This window comes from Vanellus vanellus (genome assembly GCF_965231255.1).
Source record: "Vanellus vanellus genome assembly, chromosome: 3".
In the NCBI taxonomy this organism is placed as follows: domain Eukaryota; kingdom Metazoa; phylum Chordata; class Aves; order Charadriiformes; family Charadriidae; genus Vanellus; species Vanellus vanellus.
The window spans coordinates 79096189-79111811 of record NC_138907.1 but is presented as its reverse complement, the minus strand read 5'-3'; the positions used below and the strand labels follow the sequence as shown (position 1 = coordinate 79111811).

Genomic DNA, 15623 nt, shown 5'->3' with positions numbered 1-15623 from the left:
TTCATTATAAAATCAAAAGGGCATCAGGCTAATTCAAAGGTCTAAGCAGAACATAGCAAAACACTCTGCAAAAAAATTACATAGTTATTTGCACGCTAAGTTTCCAGACGATTCAGTGTAGGTTTAAATTCTCTCGTGCTGATTCAAAAACGGAAGACCAGTGGCCAATTCCAAGCAAGCTGATCACAAGCAGCCCACCTCTGCACAACTACCAGTGGTCTAGAAACAACAGAACCACTGTTTCCTTAAAACAGCAGTACTGTATTTTTAAAAACCGAAGGTAAAAAATAAGACATTTGAACCTGACAGGGTAGAAGAAGAACAAGCCAAAAGAAGAGTTTAAAATGGATCTAGCATAAAGGCCTTATTTTTGGCTTACTGAAGTGAGCAAGTTGCCGGTATTGTAAACAGGAGTCTGAAAAAGGCAAGGTAAGAGGTGATCGAAAGCTTTGGCGACAGCTGCTATAGCATGGCCTTGGAAAAAAATGGGATGGTAGGATATACGATGCAAGGAAAGGCAGTAAGACTCAGAACTGAATAAGGTATGTTGATGAAAAAACTCAAAAGATGAGGTATGAACTAAAGGATTAATTTGTGGATTAGATGACAGTGTTGTCATCAAAGCAGAAATCCAAAAGAACACGATGATGGAGAAAATCACATATTTTGTTATGGAAATGACCAAGATTCCTTCCCTTATGACAGCAGCATGTGTCAGCCAGACTGCTTATGGAATGACTAGGCACCACGCAGGATACCCATCCATCCCGGATTACCCAGATTTGCTTTATAGGCCCTCAACAACAAGTATCCTCCAATTATCTTTCATGCATCTATTCCATAACAAATTTCACATCAGAGTTTAAAAATCATTGACTATTCTGAGTTTTATTTAAATATTAAATATTTAAATACTTGCACTAAAACCAACTGCAAGGATATGAAGGGAAATAAAAAATTTTACTTGCAGGTAAATGCAAGAAACAGGCTACTAACAATTAATTTTATGACCATACTTTCTCTTAACTTATATTATTTGTTTCTCAGCCCTCCAAGACTTTGAAGCACGGCTATGATTTTATTTGCAGTGACTATGGGAGATGGTTTGAACCAACCTAACAGAAATTCCCATTACTGTAGACTGTCAACTATGCAGAGATCGCCAGCATGACTTATCACTCCAAGTGTTTCTCTGAAATATCTCTGAAGAGTTTGTCTATAATTGTATTCAATGTAGCTGAAAGTTAAGGTGCAGTAACCTCGACATTAAAGCTCTGCTACTAATGACACTTGAAATACACAGAATCTTTTTATGCGAGAGAAAAGAAGGTAACCTTTTTTATGCAGTGAAGAACGAGCACCTGATAAATGAGCAGTCCTGTTAAGAGAATAGATTGTTCATATATCTAACTGCACAGGAAAAGGGCATTAAAAAATAAAATGTGAATCACCAGAATACACTGTACCAGATAAGGTTGGGGTTTATTTTACATATATAAATATATGTATTTTTTATCATACTTACATAAAAGATACAGTATATTCTGAAATAGCAATAAATATCCAACTGACAGAGGAAAGAAAAAATCAAAACGTACGCTGCTTGTGCAACCACAGATACCTCATACTATCAAGGAAACCTGCCCTATTCTGAGCAGCTGTAACTGCATTTATGTTAGTCAGCAATTAAAACTATGGTTATCACACCTGCTCTCCTCTCCCCTCCTGAACTTTCAATGTTCAGAATTGGATAGGGACATTAATACCGTAGATTAAAATGGTTTATTATAGGATTGTTTTCGCTTTTCACAAAGCAGAAGTATGCAGCAGATGGATATTGCCTGCCATGTACAAGGAACGAGACTAATAGCTAAAGGGAGACAGCAGACTTCTTGGAGACCTTGCCCCTTTACACCAGGTGTGTTGACAGAATTGCCAGCAGGGAAAGGATAATAAACCTTTTGGAGCAAGGCAACGACTGCTGCTTCTGGGACCATATCAGCACAGTAACAAGCATTTGGTGCTGTTGATGCCTGCAAAGTTTTATCATTATTACTAGTATATATTTTATGCAAATAGAGTATCGTGTGATATTGAGAAAATGTATCTTTTGATGAAAAAACCCTACCTACTATTATACCATTGGCATAATTTTCATCTATTTTTACCTTATTTACATCAGTTCTATAAGGTATCTGAAAATCTCATGCTTTCATTTTTTTGGTCCTTTCATTCCAGAGTGATTCAATCTACACATTTTAATAAGGGTTGACATCAACCAATTCAAGCAACATTAACCCCAAGTGGGTGATCATGGAGAGACAGCTATATGCTAATAAACCACCTCCAAGAACAAACTTAATTCCTGCAGAATTCCTACCCAAGTCCACAAAACAGGATCATTTATTGATTGCAGCCACTACTGTAGTTCTGCTAAAATTCAGTTTGCTGACTAGAAGAGCACATGAATTTAGCTGAAGTTTTTGTATCGTTTTTTGTTGTTGTTGTTGCGTGGATATCAGAAGCCAGAATGAAGTTTCAGCTATAAAAGACTGAAGTACACTTTCCAAAGAACACTGTTTTTGTGAAACATAACAGTTATGAGAAAGAAATAAGAAATATTCTACAATATCTGAAACTTCCTTATCTTTCTTCTCTTTCTGGAAATATTAGATGCACAATTTATTTGGCTGCATCATCTCTTTCCACAAAAATTTCCACAAATTTGGCCAAGTCTTTTGAAAAATTAAAAACTACAACTGCAAATACTTTAATGGACTTCAAGAGTTGGGCAATCAAGCTCCCAAAATCTCATGTGCACTGAACAGGCTCCATAATCATGCTGTCAGTGCTGATCAGAAGTTTTCAATTGCTGCAAACCCTAGAAAAAAAACCATCACCTTTCTGATTTCTGTTTTGACTGCCTAAGCACCTTCTCAAATACAACGTGGTTAGAATAACATGTTGCATTCATATTCTTGAAATCTTTATCCCCAATTCTCTAACTCCTTTTTCCTCTTTTCAAATCACTGTTACTATCATACATATTTCTAGCAACTCAGGATGCAACCATTATCTCCAAATCTGGACTTTTCAGTCTTGCAATCCTTCCATACCTAAAACCTTTTAACTTAAATCACAACTTAACTTCCCCCTTATTCCAATAGCCACTGTACAACAAAACAAGGACTAATATTTCCCATTCCAATCTACTGAAATACCATCTCATGCCCGTTGAAAATGTTTCTGCAAAGAGGATTTAATTTTTATTAATGAGTCATTTCATGAGTAATTTCTCTTCCACTAATCCATCAAATAAAATCCCACTTTGCTTGTGAAGATGAAGATCTACCATATGAAGATGCGAGCATGCACTTTTATTTTACAGTCAACGTCTACTTAGAAGGGAGTCAGCCCAAAAATTTGTTTCCCCCAATCCAGCTGTCATCCCCTGAAAAAAAATAAGTTCCTGAAATACGGAATTTTTGACTTCACATTCTTTACCAGAATTCAACTTAGACCACTTTCTCTCCACCTTCAAAAAGAAAACAAACCAGCAAACCACCACCACCAAAAAAAACCCCTCACAAAAGGTTCTTAAGCAATCTTCTCTTGCCTCTCTTCCTGTTTTTCATGCCAAAGAAAATTTCTTATTACCTTAAACAATCCTGGCTATTAAGTGGTAACTTCCCTTTCACGTATTTTCCATACCTACCTGCCCACCTTTATATTGGAGTATATTATAAATAACCAAGCTTCTCTGTCCAGCAACACTATGCCCTGCGTCTACACTACCCACAATAATATGCTGGTTTCTTTTTTAATTATTGTTTGCTTCAGAAGCATCTCAGAGCTGCCAAATTCGACATGAAAATCTACTGAAAGTTAAAGGGCAGACACCAGTGAAGTGATAAGAAATATTCAGTCACTTAATCTATAACGTGATCAGGGTCCAGAACATGCTGTTATTTCAAGTGGGAGAGAACGGATGTTGTGTAGTCTTTATACAGTCTCTTGAACTCTAAACAAAAAAGGTTACTTTCTGAGCTAGGAAGACTTTGCTCATTAGCAGTGAGGCTCACTCTTATTTATAGTCAACCCCAAAACGATCCATTACCATCACAGAAACAACATATTCCCCATACATATCCAAATATGCCAAAGATCAGTATATATTTTTATACACATATACTTGTGGAGTATAATGAAAACCTTCTCCTCAACTCCATCCCAGCAGATGAAGAATTTTGTAATATCTTCAGTTACATTATATCAGAGCTCTGATTGAATCATATTAAGAAAATAAATTAACTGGTACAGCAAGCCTTGTAATACTTAAATTCATATTGCTACAATTTTCCAAGTATTGCAGAAATTTGTATTGAAACTGCATAATTGCATTCTAAAATTTGTCAAGGGAGAAGTTAATAATTTGTGCCTGGGAAGAGGACAGCTGGTACTTCAGCAGATGGGAAAGCATGGGAGATATTTTGGGACTGTAGGACAAATAAATTACATCGATACAGTTACTCAAGAACTTGCTGTAAAGCAATTGGTCCTATTGACATCATAGTTCTGAGGGATAAGCAGTCCCCAGAGCTGTTGTGTGCTTTCATCACAGCACTGGATTGCGCTTAGGTGATGGTTGGAAATTTCTCTTCACAAATACGATTTTTTTCTTTTTTTTTAAAGAAAAGGTGAAAGTTCTTAAGCAGAGTTTTGTTGCAAGAGAGAGATTTTTATAGCAAACCACCAAAGAACAGCTCTGGCAAAATGCTCTGGTGCGCGGAGATGTCATGCCCCAGGAAGGCTGTGCTAGGTCTTGTTACCCACAGGCCATCTGGCCTTTCTTTGAAAAGGTCCCACTAGGGTGAAGGCAGGACTTTGTTGCTCCCGCAGCTGCTTCTGACCCACTGCACAATTTCATCAGTGCTGCTCTGGTTTTGTATGCTACACTGCACATTGTGGCAGTCCAGTACTCACTTCACAAGCAGTGGGAGGAGGAAGCTCCAGGAAACGGGTGGGCTGGACAGACAGACAGCAGGCAGAGTTATGGTTTCTCCAAGGTAAGCGATCCCTACTGTGCTTTCTATGATACTGAAAAATACTTCCTTTTTAAAAAACAAAATAAAAACCCTTTGTAATGTACATACTGAGTTAATGTTGCTCAGCTATCTAGTGCTAAACAGACTTATTTTGAACATGATTTGAGTCCGTATCTCTGAAGTCTTTCATTAGCTTTAATGCAGTGCTTTTTGATTTATTCTACAATATAAGGAGAGGACCCTTTCTTATTCAACACATAATTGCTGTATTTGCACGTCGTGTATGCTGAAAACAATAAAAAGTTAATGAAGAAAAGTACTGGTTGTAATGAATTAGTAATATTGTTAGATTTGTATTTGGAGTTGATTTTTATTGTTGTGGGTGGAAGATGATCAATAGGAATATGTAATCAAGTTGTATGTGCTTTTTGCCTCCTGAGACTCGTCTTGTAAACGAGATGAAGAATCTCATAGGATTTATCCTGGAGAGTAAAAACTAAATAGAATAATTTAGAATAATCACTTAGATTTCCTCTCACTGAAAGCTAAAGGAAAGCTATTGAGGACTGGGAAACAAAATGTTATAATCTTTAAGAAACGTGTAAGATACCACTGCTTGTATTTTGACATAGTTTCCCCATTATCTTTCAAACAATTTTGTCAAGAGCATTGTACTTCTTAATGTACTTAGAAATTGAATATTTTAGGACCATGCATTTTCTCTACCAGTTAATTAGCTAAGCTCCCAAAGTACATGCTAGTTGGGATACTACACCTTCGCTGAAAGCCAGTCTTCCAGAAGATAGGAGTAAGAAGAGTAAATCCCAAAGGAAATCATTTTTATGATAAAGAGTCCTAATGTGCCCCAGTAAAGGTGAGGATTGATTGTTATGGCCTATTGTTACTATAATTAGAAGTCAAACACCAATTAGCAGTTCCATTAATAAGATTAATCTCTGCAATATCTGCAGCTGAGACCCAGGGCTTGCGTACAATAAGCCAGTGAGAATTTAAAGTGCAACAGCTATTCTGCACCAAAACCCCCAGTTTAAATACTTACACCAGACAAAAGAAAAAAGCTCTGCCTTCTCTGAGTTTTGAGTTCCTACATACACTATTAGTTTTACTACATTTTTCTCATTTCTTGCTTTTTATTTAGTTTAAACACTTTCTATCATGATTTACATCATTGATGGGGATAGGTGCAATGCAGCATGAAGTCCCCCAAACTCTGGTTCACAGCTACTCCTTCTGCATCGCACCAGGGCAGGGTAAATCTCATTTAGTTTTCCATTCCTAGTAAACTCAGACAAATAGCAATGGAAAAAAAAAAACCAAGTTCTTACAAATATGGAAGTACTCTTCACATGACAGAAGTCCACGATAGAGTTAGGCATCATTTATTTACTTCAAAATGTGAAGGTAAGAAACCATCAAATCCAATCTCCCAAGTTAATACACTATACAGTTCAGAGTACAGAAACTGAAAGAAGAGCGAGGTCTGAAGGTGAGGTAAAAAGTCACACACTCATGCTCTTTGTGTTTTGTAGGTACCAAAATCATAATTTGTATGGTCATTCTTTGATGTTATTTCATCTGAGTTTGCCTTTTACAATAACTCTCAAACAGAATTTATCCACAGATAAACCTACACCATGCAAGGCAGAAAAAAGGACTTTTATAAAATTTAGTAGCAAACAGGGCAAGACAACCTCTACATGTCACTTTCACTGTAACCATACAATTAATCTCACCTTCACCAAAATTAACTCATGGTTGCCATGGCTTATTAGCCAAGAGGTTTTTTTAATGAATGGATTTGCATTTTCCTTTCTTCCTTTTAAAGGGAGACTATCTGATTTCTTTGTGTAGATCTACTAATTAATCAAATACAGATTTATGTGGAGACAGATTTCAGTTGGAGAGCATTTAAACAATTATTAAAAATTAGAAAAATCTTTAAGCTTGTCTACAGTAGAAAGAATTTGCTGGCAAAACTTTACTAGTGAGCTGAGCAGCTTACACAGTAAAAGACCTCCTTTGCCAGAGTAACAATTACCTGTTCCTAAACCAGAAGGTAGTCCTTAGCTATTATAGTCATCTGCTCCAATTGGAGATGTGACAGTCTTCCGAGTTAAGAACAGCATTATCATCTCTCAGCTGTTTGGTTGCATTCACCAGGCAAGACAGAGGCTACTTGCCAATAATTGGAGCTCTAAGGGAACGCATAGCCCAAGGTGCACATCTTCCTGGGGTATTTATTCTGTTTATCACTTGAAGTGGAACACCTTTTACATTTTCTCAATTTCCAGAGAAGGTGTGCTCACACGTCATACACTATTACACTAAATACACAAAGCAGAGTATTGCCATTTCAGATCCCTCTCAACCATAAAATCCCAGTTCAACAGCACTTCAGGACACATGCAAAAGTAAAGTCAACAAACCAATGCCCATTTGTGTAAATTTGTGCAGACTGCAAGTCTTAAAAGCATACTATAACAAGTATATAACCTCCACGCCTTTGACTATGCTAGTCCATATTTACCTTTACAGACTAAAGTTATCCAAGGATCATCATTCACGTAACTTCAGTTCACTGGAGGCAGCCTGATTGCCTTTCATGCATACAGTAATTAAAGACTGCTCTAACAAGCACAGCATCACCTCTGTTATACTTGCCATGGCTTGGGTTTTGGAGAAAGAACAGATAGAGCTGCAGATGGTGAGCTGTCACCTGTGAGAAATGGAAGAGATTCCTAGTGTTCCCACTAATGCACAGAAACTTTTGGTGGCATATCCCAAAGACGGACAAGGTTTTTATGCTTGTGTTCTCATAGTAGGCCTTGACACAGACCACATTACTAATTTTGAAAATCTTGTGATAGAGAGTTCTTTGGATATTTCAGTTCTCAAATGACCTTAAGGACACCTAACAGGCTAGATTATGACAACATCAGTATGGCATCTTGCGATCTACTTATTCATGAATGCACGTCATGTACAGCATCAAACACAGAGCATGAGGCCAAAGGCAGGGGTAGAAAGTTCACTCATCTGTTTAAAACACATCACCTTGATTACTTTTGATTATCACCTTGTGAAGATGACCATGTTCTTTAAAGACCTGACCTTCATGAAGAAAGCTGGATGACTCTGACCTCATTGCTGACTCTGCTTTGAGAAGGAGGTTGGTCTACAGAGCTCCTGAGACCCCTTCCAACTTGAATTATCCTGTCAACCTGGATGTAGTATCAGCAGCATCCGGTTTGCCCTGAAAGGAGGGTAATGGAAGTTTGAACTTTCTCTGAAGATGGCATAAAGCTCTTTGGAATCCAGGGGAAGAAAATTAAGTTAAGGCAAAGACTTGTTTTCATATCTCCAAAGAAGAGCTGGGAGTAAGCTAGATGAAACTGCAAAGGGACAGAGTAGTACGTCCTCTGTCTTTAGGGTCCTAGAATGACACCTATCCTCTCAAGACATCTTTGCGACCAAAGAAACTTCCAGAGGAAAAGCAACCCATGGATGCCTGAACCCTCTGGTTAAGATCCAGTATTTCTTGGAGACCTTTAAGTTGCAAATCAATCTTCCTTTAGAGAGGTGAGAACAAGACAACATTGGCATTGCCACAATGACAAAGTGCATGTGAAATCAGACTGTGTGACCCACGTGTGCATCTCCAAAAAAGGGTATCCAGGGCACTTAGTAAGAATTACTACTGGAACAGGACAAGCGAAAGACCCATGACCATAACAAGGAGTTGGCATCTACTGCTAACTTCCACTTAAACTGGGCTTTTGTTGGAAGCAGCATCAATGCTGGTTCCAAAATAATTTCTAATGCACTAAGTAAAAGGAGTATATGTTCGTGATCACTGTCACTACAGTAGTACTACCACTCTTGCAAGTAGGAGGAAGAATTCTGATTCGAGACAAGTTTATCCAGTGAGCACTTTCTTCTTGTAGGAAAGACTGTTCACCTTCCAAGAGATGAATTCCTGGAGCTTTAAAGGCCAGCCGCATCATTCTGAGGGAGAAGAGGCAGGGACAGAGCCCAGCATTGATAGTACCAATCCATCAATCTGTTTGCTGGATTTACTAGGTTTTAGCGCAGATCTGGACTGGTACTTTCTATATTCCACTCTACACACACATAGACACACACTTGCTGAATTTGCTAGAAGAGAAAGGTCTTCGCTTGTCAATGACCAGGCAGATTTGACTAAAAAAAAAAAAAAAAAAAGATTTTTTTTTTTTTTTAAAAACCTCTGACAAGCATCCAAGGAAATCTTCAGAGCTGACTCAATGGATGCTAGTGCTAGAGGGTATTTTTGAAATTGGCACTAATGGCAAGAACAAAAAAAAAAAAAAAGATGCAAAACGAGAGAGAGAAGAAAAAGAAAATAACTTGCTGTATTAGAGCCAAGGATACTGAGGCCTGAAGAGATGGCATAAGTTTGTTCGTTGATTTCACCTGCATTTTAAGCTGCGCTATAGAGGCTATGTGAGGAATTCATTACTCAACATAAAGCCAAGGAGATTCCTCAGTCCCCAGCCAGTAGTGTCTGGCCGTGCCAGACAGGAACAGAAAAAGATACCCCTTTGGGTATTTAGTGAGAGGACCCGAGCCAGTCTTGGTATCTTCAACTGTAAGAATCTAGCTCCAACTATGAAGCATAAAGCTGTAAGTGTTTAGAAACATATGATCCTGAAGCTTCAATTAAAAACCTCACTTCCAGCAGCAAAGTAGAAGAACAGCAAGCTGCTTATTTCACTATTCAAGTGAGATTTGCTCTTAAAGAAGGCAGAGAGAAGTGTCGGACTCTAGTGTCATCACCAGTTAGGAAATGGGTCTCAAAGCTCTTATGAAGCTCTAGGCTCCTGTGTCATATCTAAGGTGTTCTCTGATACTATTAGGATAGTAAATTATCATTACTTAGATTCTGCCTAAACCCAAATGTGGGTTCTGCTTTCTCTTCAGCACAGGAGTAGGAAGGAGTTTGAAGGGAATACGGGATGCACGCTTTGCTTGAGTACAAGTAATGACATCAACCCTTACGTGATACTGCTTGCATACTCTGTAGTGAGCACTGCACTTCATTACATTTGCACTGCTTCTGTAGCCAAAGAAATATTTTCCTAAAAGCTAAGATAATGGCAGAAAGTTTCAACTTTAGGAAACCTGTCCAGCAGCTGAAATAGAGCTGTTTATCATGCTGCTACTTCTCCCCTTCATCCTCTTTTGGGATCACTGGTGCTGAGCTGGAAGCCAGGTTCTTTTCCCCACCAATAGGAATAAAGTCAGGATGCTGGCAACACGATAGGGAGCCGGCTGTACAGGATAAAGCATGCCAAGCAGACTTTTATAACACTTCCCCCCTTATCTTCAGCATGGCTCATAAGGCAACCAGTGTTACTGTGATATCCCTGCATACGATGACCTCCACGCCCCCTGCTTAATGCGGGCAGATCACGTCTCCTGCAAATTATGAAGTGCTAAAGCTGGAGGCAATGCCGGCCAGAGGCAGCACCATGTAACTACACTAGCCCTGATCCCGTAACTACCTAAATTGTAATCCTCATTATTCTGGAAAAGATTGCTCTCTGGTAGCAGGCATCAGTTTTGTTCCATTGTGTACCAGTAAAAAACAGATGCCAGCTAAGCAGCTAGCTAATCTATTTAGGTCAATTGTCTCACGAATTGACATATCTAGAGATCAGGAGAATAGGATAAAAAAAGTTTTTGGCTATTCCAAATTCAGCTCTCAGTGTCTTTCTGTTTTAATTATAGTTATTGTATTGCTTGCTTATATTGTGATTCAAGAACATGAAATAGGGAGAACAGGTTATGCAGAACAAGCCAGGTTCCGGGATGAAAAAGTCCACCATGGGTTTTTTTGTGGTTTTCTAAGTTAAATAACTATCACACTGTTACATCTTCCTGGTCACAGATTGTACGTTTAGCGTAGTACCAGATATAGCAGACTGATGTAACCTAGCTATCCACTGTGGGACTGAGTATTTGAAGAGAGTACAAGAGCTGGTTCCAACACAAACAGCGGGAAAAGAAAGACTGGGCTGGTGCAATCACTGACAAGTACTGGAACAACTTAGCTCATGCTCAAATTTCAGGAATGCAATTAATTAATCACTACTAAGTACCCTAAAATCAAGTGAGCCATATCCCAGCTAACAGTCCACAATATAACGTTCACAGCACGTATCAGGCAATGAAGATGCTCATTACAGTGCCAGAAATAATATTTCCAGCAAAATATTATATATAAAGATGAAGTAATTATATGGCATGACAACAAAAAGAGCTGTATAGTTTACAGCTGAGCTGAAAATCTGTAAGAATCTATTTCCAAAAAATACTTTCCAAAGCTGGAGACATATAAGAACAACAAAGGATTAAGCATATTTCTTCACATCACTGAGGAATATACTTTGCCTTTGATATGTATGTCTAATATACACACCATATATAATTACACTGTAACCAAGACAGCAGACAAAAATGTACTAATGGAAAACGATGTCCTTTTGTTCTTATTCAGGAGAAAGCAGTTTGTAAAACACTACTTGTAATACATAAAACAATCACAAAAGCCCTTCAAGTTCACAATTTTACAAGCTGCCTGTTCTCTTAGCTTTATACAATGGAGAAATCAAAATCAGAAGTTAGACTCACATTTAAGAGTGTATTTGGAAAAGTACCTTAAATAAAGAAAGGAGTCCAAAGTCAAAGGCAAGGCCCACAGTGACTTCAGTAGAGAGCAAGAACTGGCCACTAAGGCACAAAATGAAACAACGCACCACCATTCTCCTCGCGTGCATCAGTTTGCTCGTATTTACACCATGCTACAGACTTAAAGTGTCATTGAAAATCCATTTAAATTAACAACTCCATAGTTATCACTTCTGCAGACAGTAATCAACCTTAAGTGAACCTGTGTGGGTGTATTCAAAACTGCTTTATTTTTTTTGAGTACCTCTGTAACTCTGAACTAGATATTATAATGGCTATTGACTTGCTCAAACTTGAATTATTAGGCTAGATTTTCAGCTGGTTGAACTGGCATAGTTCCAATGATGTCCATTTACACCAACTGGCTCATTATTAATTCAAGGTCTTATTTGCTCCTTAATGAATACTTCCACTAGTCACCTTCCCAACGGCAGCTTTAAACGCTCAAACCTTACCTCCATGGTCAGAATCATCATACTCAAGAACTTAGTTATCAGAAAATAATGCTTTTTCTCTCCTTTCATGAGGCATACTTAAGGTAAACTTTTTTAATCATTTACAAAACAAACTAAAATACCTTCTGTGCCATAATTAACTAAAATTATGCTTTCATACAGCATCATTTGCATATAAATATAAAAATTTTTACAACCCTAAGGGGATATTAAGGACGAAACAAAACAAGAATGGAATTAAACAGCTAAAGGGACAACACAGCCCTCCATAACAAGCCTCTTTTATAGCCTCGTCTTTTTTCTTACTTATTGTTGTTTCTGTCTGTACCCATTCATACATATTTTCCTTCTCTGTTGTTTTAAGATATATCATATATTTTAATACCTTTACTTGTTTGGTCTTTTCAATTTTACAATGCCATCTTCTGCACTTCTAAAACATCAGAATAACAAACATGTCACAAAGTTTGTGCATCTTCATTTAATACATCACAGTGGTCAGAAACACAATTAACTGAAAATATGGCAGTCTGTTCGCTCAACTAAACAACTCTCAATTTTTCAACAGGATTTCAAAAATTCAAATTTTACCATCTTTCATCCAAATCTCACTTATTATTTCAGTGGAACAATTAACTGTCAAATATACAAAGGAGAGCAACCACTATTTTTTATTGCTGTTGTTACTAGTACTAAGCAATTTAGCTTAAATACTTAAAAAAAATATTTAGAAACTCGATGAAGCTGAATTATCTCATTGAGAGCCTGAGGAACCTTAATGGTAGTAATTCTGCTGTGACACGTGGGAGGTAAAAACTTTATTCTACACTGCTGTTTCATGGGAAAATATTCTTCAAAGGGGCTATAGCAAAACTTACGTGCTCAGTGAAACCAACTGGTATTCCACAAGATTGGCAATCTGACTCTGAAATTTCTAGTAAGTAGGTATATCCAAGTAACATCCAAGTAACTCAAAATGAAAATACTCTATTAAAAAATATTTTCTAGCATCTTTACTTTTTTGATTCTGAGTGCCTCTTAACATGAACTTTCAAATAACTCTCGATCCAAATGTTTTTAATTGGGTTGTGCCCAGAAGCCACAAGATATAGGCATGGAAATTATAAGAGCTATACAAAGAGCAGGAAGTGTTTTTCACTGTGGAAAGCTTATAATAATCCTGAGGAACTTCCTGTGATTAGGTAAGCACTGATTTTCCTTAACAGCTGAGCAGGCCACTTAAGATACTTTGATACCACCATGAAGTTGCCCATCAACCGTACCTTGGTGTATCTTGATAAAGAAAGTTACTACATACCTGGAATAAATTCCACTGACCATGTTGTGCTGGAAAGAGAGTTCTGCCGTGCTGGGTCCAGCAGCTTTGGAAACAAGCAATACAACCAAACCTCGCATCTGTAAATTATTTCGGCTATCGTACACAAAACCCCTGCAAAAATGAAAGAAAAAAAAGCATGTTTTCACAATCCATTTTCACTGGTCATGCCAAAGTGGAAACAAAGACTCGGACCTCAGGCTGCCATCATTTCATCAAGTCTTTAGTATTCACGTTTGCATGGAAATAAGCTGCAATTATTAATCATGATCTTTTGTCATCCTTTACCTGACACAATTAAATACTACTATTGCAGTAAGCAAGTATTCAGGATTATATCTTGTTTATTTCCAAGAAGCAGCATATATCCTGCATTTCATGTCACGCAATGAAAGGAGTATTTCAGAATATTTCAATGTGATCTACTATAACAGGAACATAAAAGCTTTCGGTTTGTTGTTTGAAGTTTAAAAAAAGCCAAAAGAAGGTTCGTACTTCAAGAGAAGAAAGGGAAAGGAGGAAAGGTACAACCAAAATCTATAACCTGCTGAAAGAAAACTGTTTAGATCAGAGTGGTTGAGAACAGACCACACAATACACAAAACATGTCTAAGTGTATTAGGAATAGACTTTGCAGAAACTGAAGAAAGACATAAAATAAGACATAAATGAAGCAGAGACTGGCCGTTTTAAACAAAATAACTGTTTCAAATGTTGCACCTTTAAATTTGCGGTCAGAAGGAAACTACCCCCCCAAAAACACGTCTGTTGAAAGCAGTTCTAAATAACCACTTAGATATACCATCTCCGAAATTAACTTGATTTAAAACAAGCTTAGCTTTCCTTTTTGACTGCAATGTCTCCAGTTGTATTCTTCCTGTCCTTGTTAAGCTGCTTTCTACTTCCTATGTTCATCAATAAGGCTAAATAACTAGAAGAAAGGATAACACATTCCAGATGCTACTAAATTTGTAAATTAATTTCTAATAAATAAGAGCCCGTATCTCCAATATCATCTAAATATTTGTTAAATAAATCATATGAAGAACTACATCATAGATTTCTAAGCACTTCAACTCATTTTATTCCAGAGTATCATTTTAGCCCTAATAACTGGAGGAAATCAAAACAGACCTATCTTTAAAACATTTGAATGAAAATCTAAGATGTTGATCTAGGAAGTACATTTGAATAAAGAGAACAGTAGACATAACCTTAAAGTTTTGTTTGGATTTTTTTCATTACACTTAAACCACTTCACAATGCAAGAATATCGTCAGTAAATTACTTCATTTACGCAGACGCATAAACATTAAAAAAAAAAAATTAAATCGGACCCTTTTGTGTGAAAGCTCTTGTGCTACTGCAAAAAAAAAAAAAAATAAAAAATCTTGACTTCTTGAGTCTTTACAACCTTTCCTACAGCAATGGGGAAATGGCCCAAACTACATGTCTCAAAAAGCTCCAGGAGGAGAATGAGAGGTCAGCCCAGATAGCTGGTATGAGGCAACTACTGGGCTTGACCTTCACACCTGCAGTGATTCCAGGATAATATTTCCCCCTCCAGAGAAGACCTGAGCTCACACTCAGCGTAGCTACAGCCTACAACGACTATACCACTAACGATTAACATCAGAGGATGCTACTATGGCTTTTTACCACAACCCACAACATTTTTAGCTCTGGTGGCATCTAATGAGCCAAATGAGGCCATGGCTTTTTGTTCTGTGCCTTTCTCATATGCCCACATCCCACTTACTTCCCCTGTAGACTAACGGGCTGGCCCATCCAGGACAACTTACGGGTGGGGTGTACCAAGCCTGGTGGCACTACACCCCACACTCTCAGTGACGTGGGGAGCTGTGGTGTCAGAGAAGGTATCAAGAGCTCCTAAATTTCCAAAAGAGAGAACAAGTGTGCATGGCCTCAGACAATAACAGAGTTTGGTTCAACTAAGTTGAGGTTTTAAGAACCAAGTGGATACCCAACATTTAGAGCCAAAGCTGAAATTTAGCCAAAAGCAAGTACTAGCCACCA

The 15623-nt window shown here is 37.7% G+C and overlaps 1 protein-coding gene across 1 annotated transcript in view; it reads right to left on the bottom strand.

The window, feature by feature from the left end:
- The window catches only part of PDSS2 (decaprenyl diphosphate synthase subunit 2), a gene marked incomplete at its 5' end in the record, with an annotated part of 122022 nt that overhangs the window by 59232 nt on the left and 47167 nt on the right, over positions 1-15623 (bottom strand). Inside the window, one exon of the mRNA XM_082481092.1 lies at positions 13569-13700. Coding sequence (XP_082337218.1) covers positions 13569-13700 — 132 coding nt within the window. The remainder of the gene's footprint in view (positions 1-13568; positions 13701-15623) is intronic.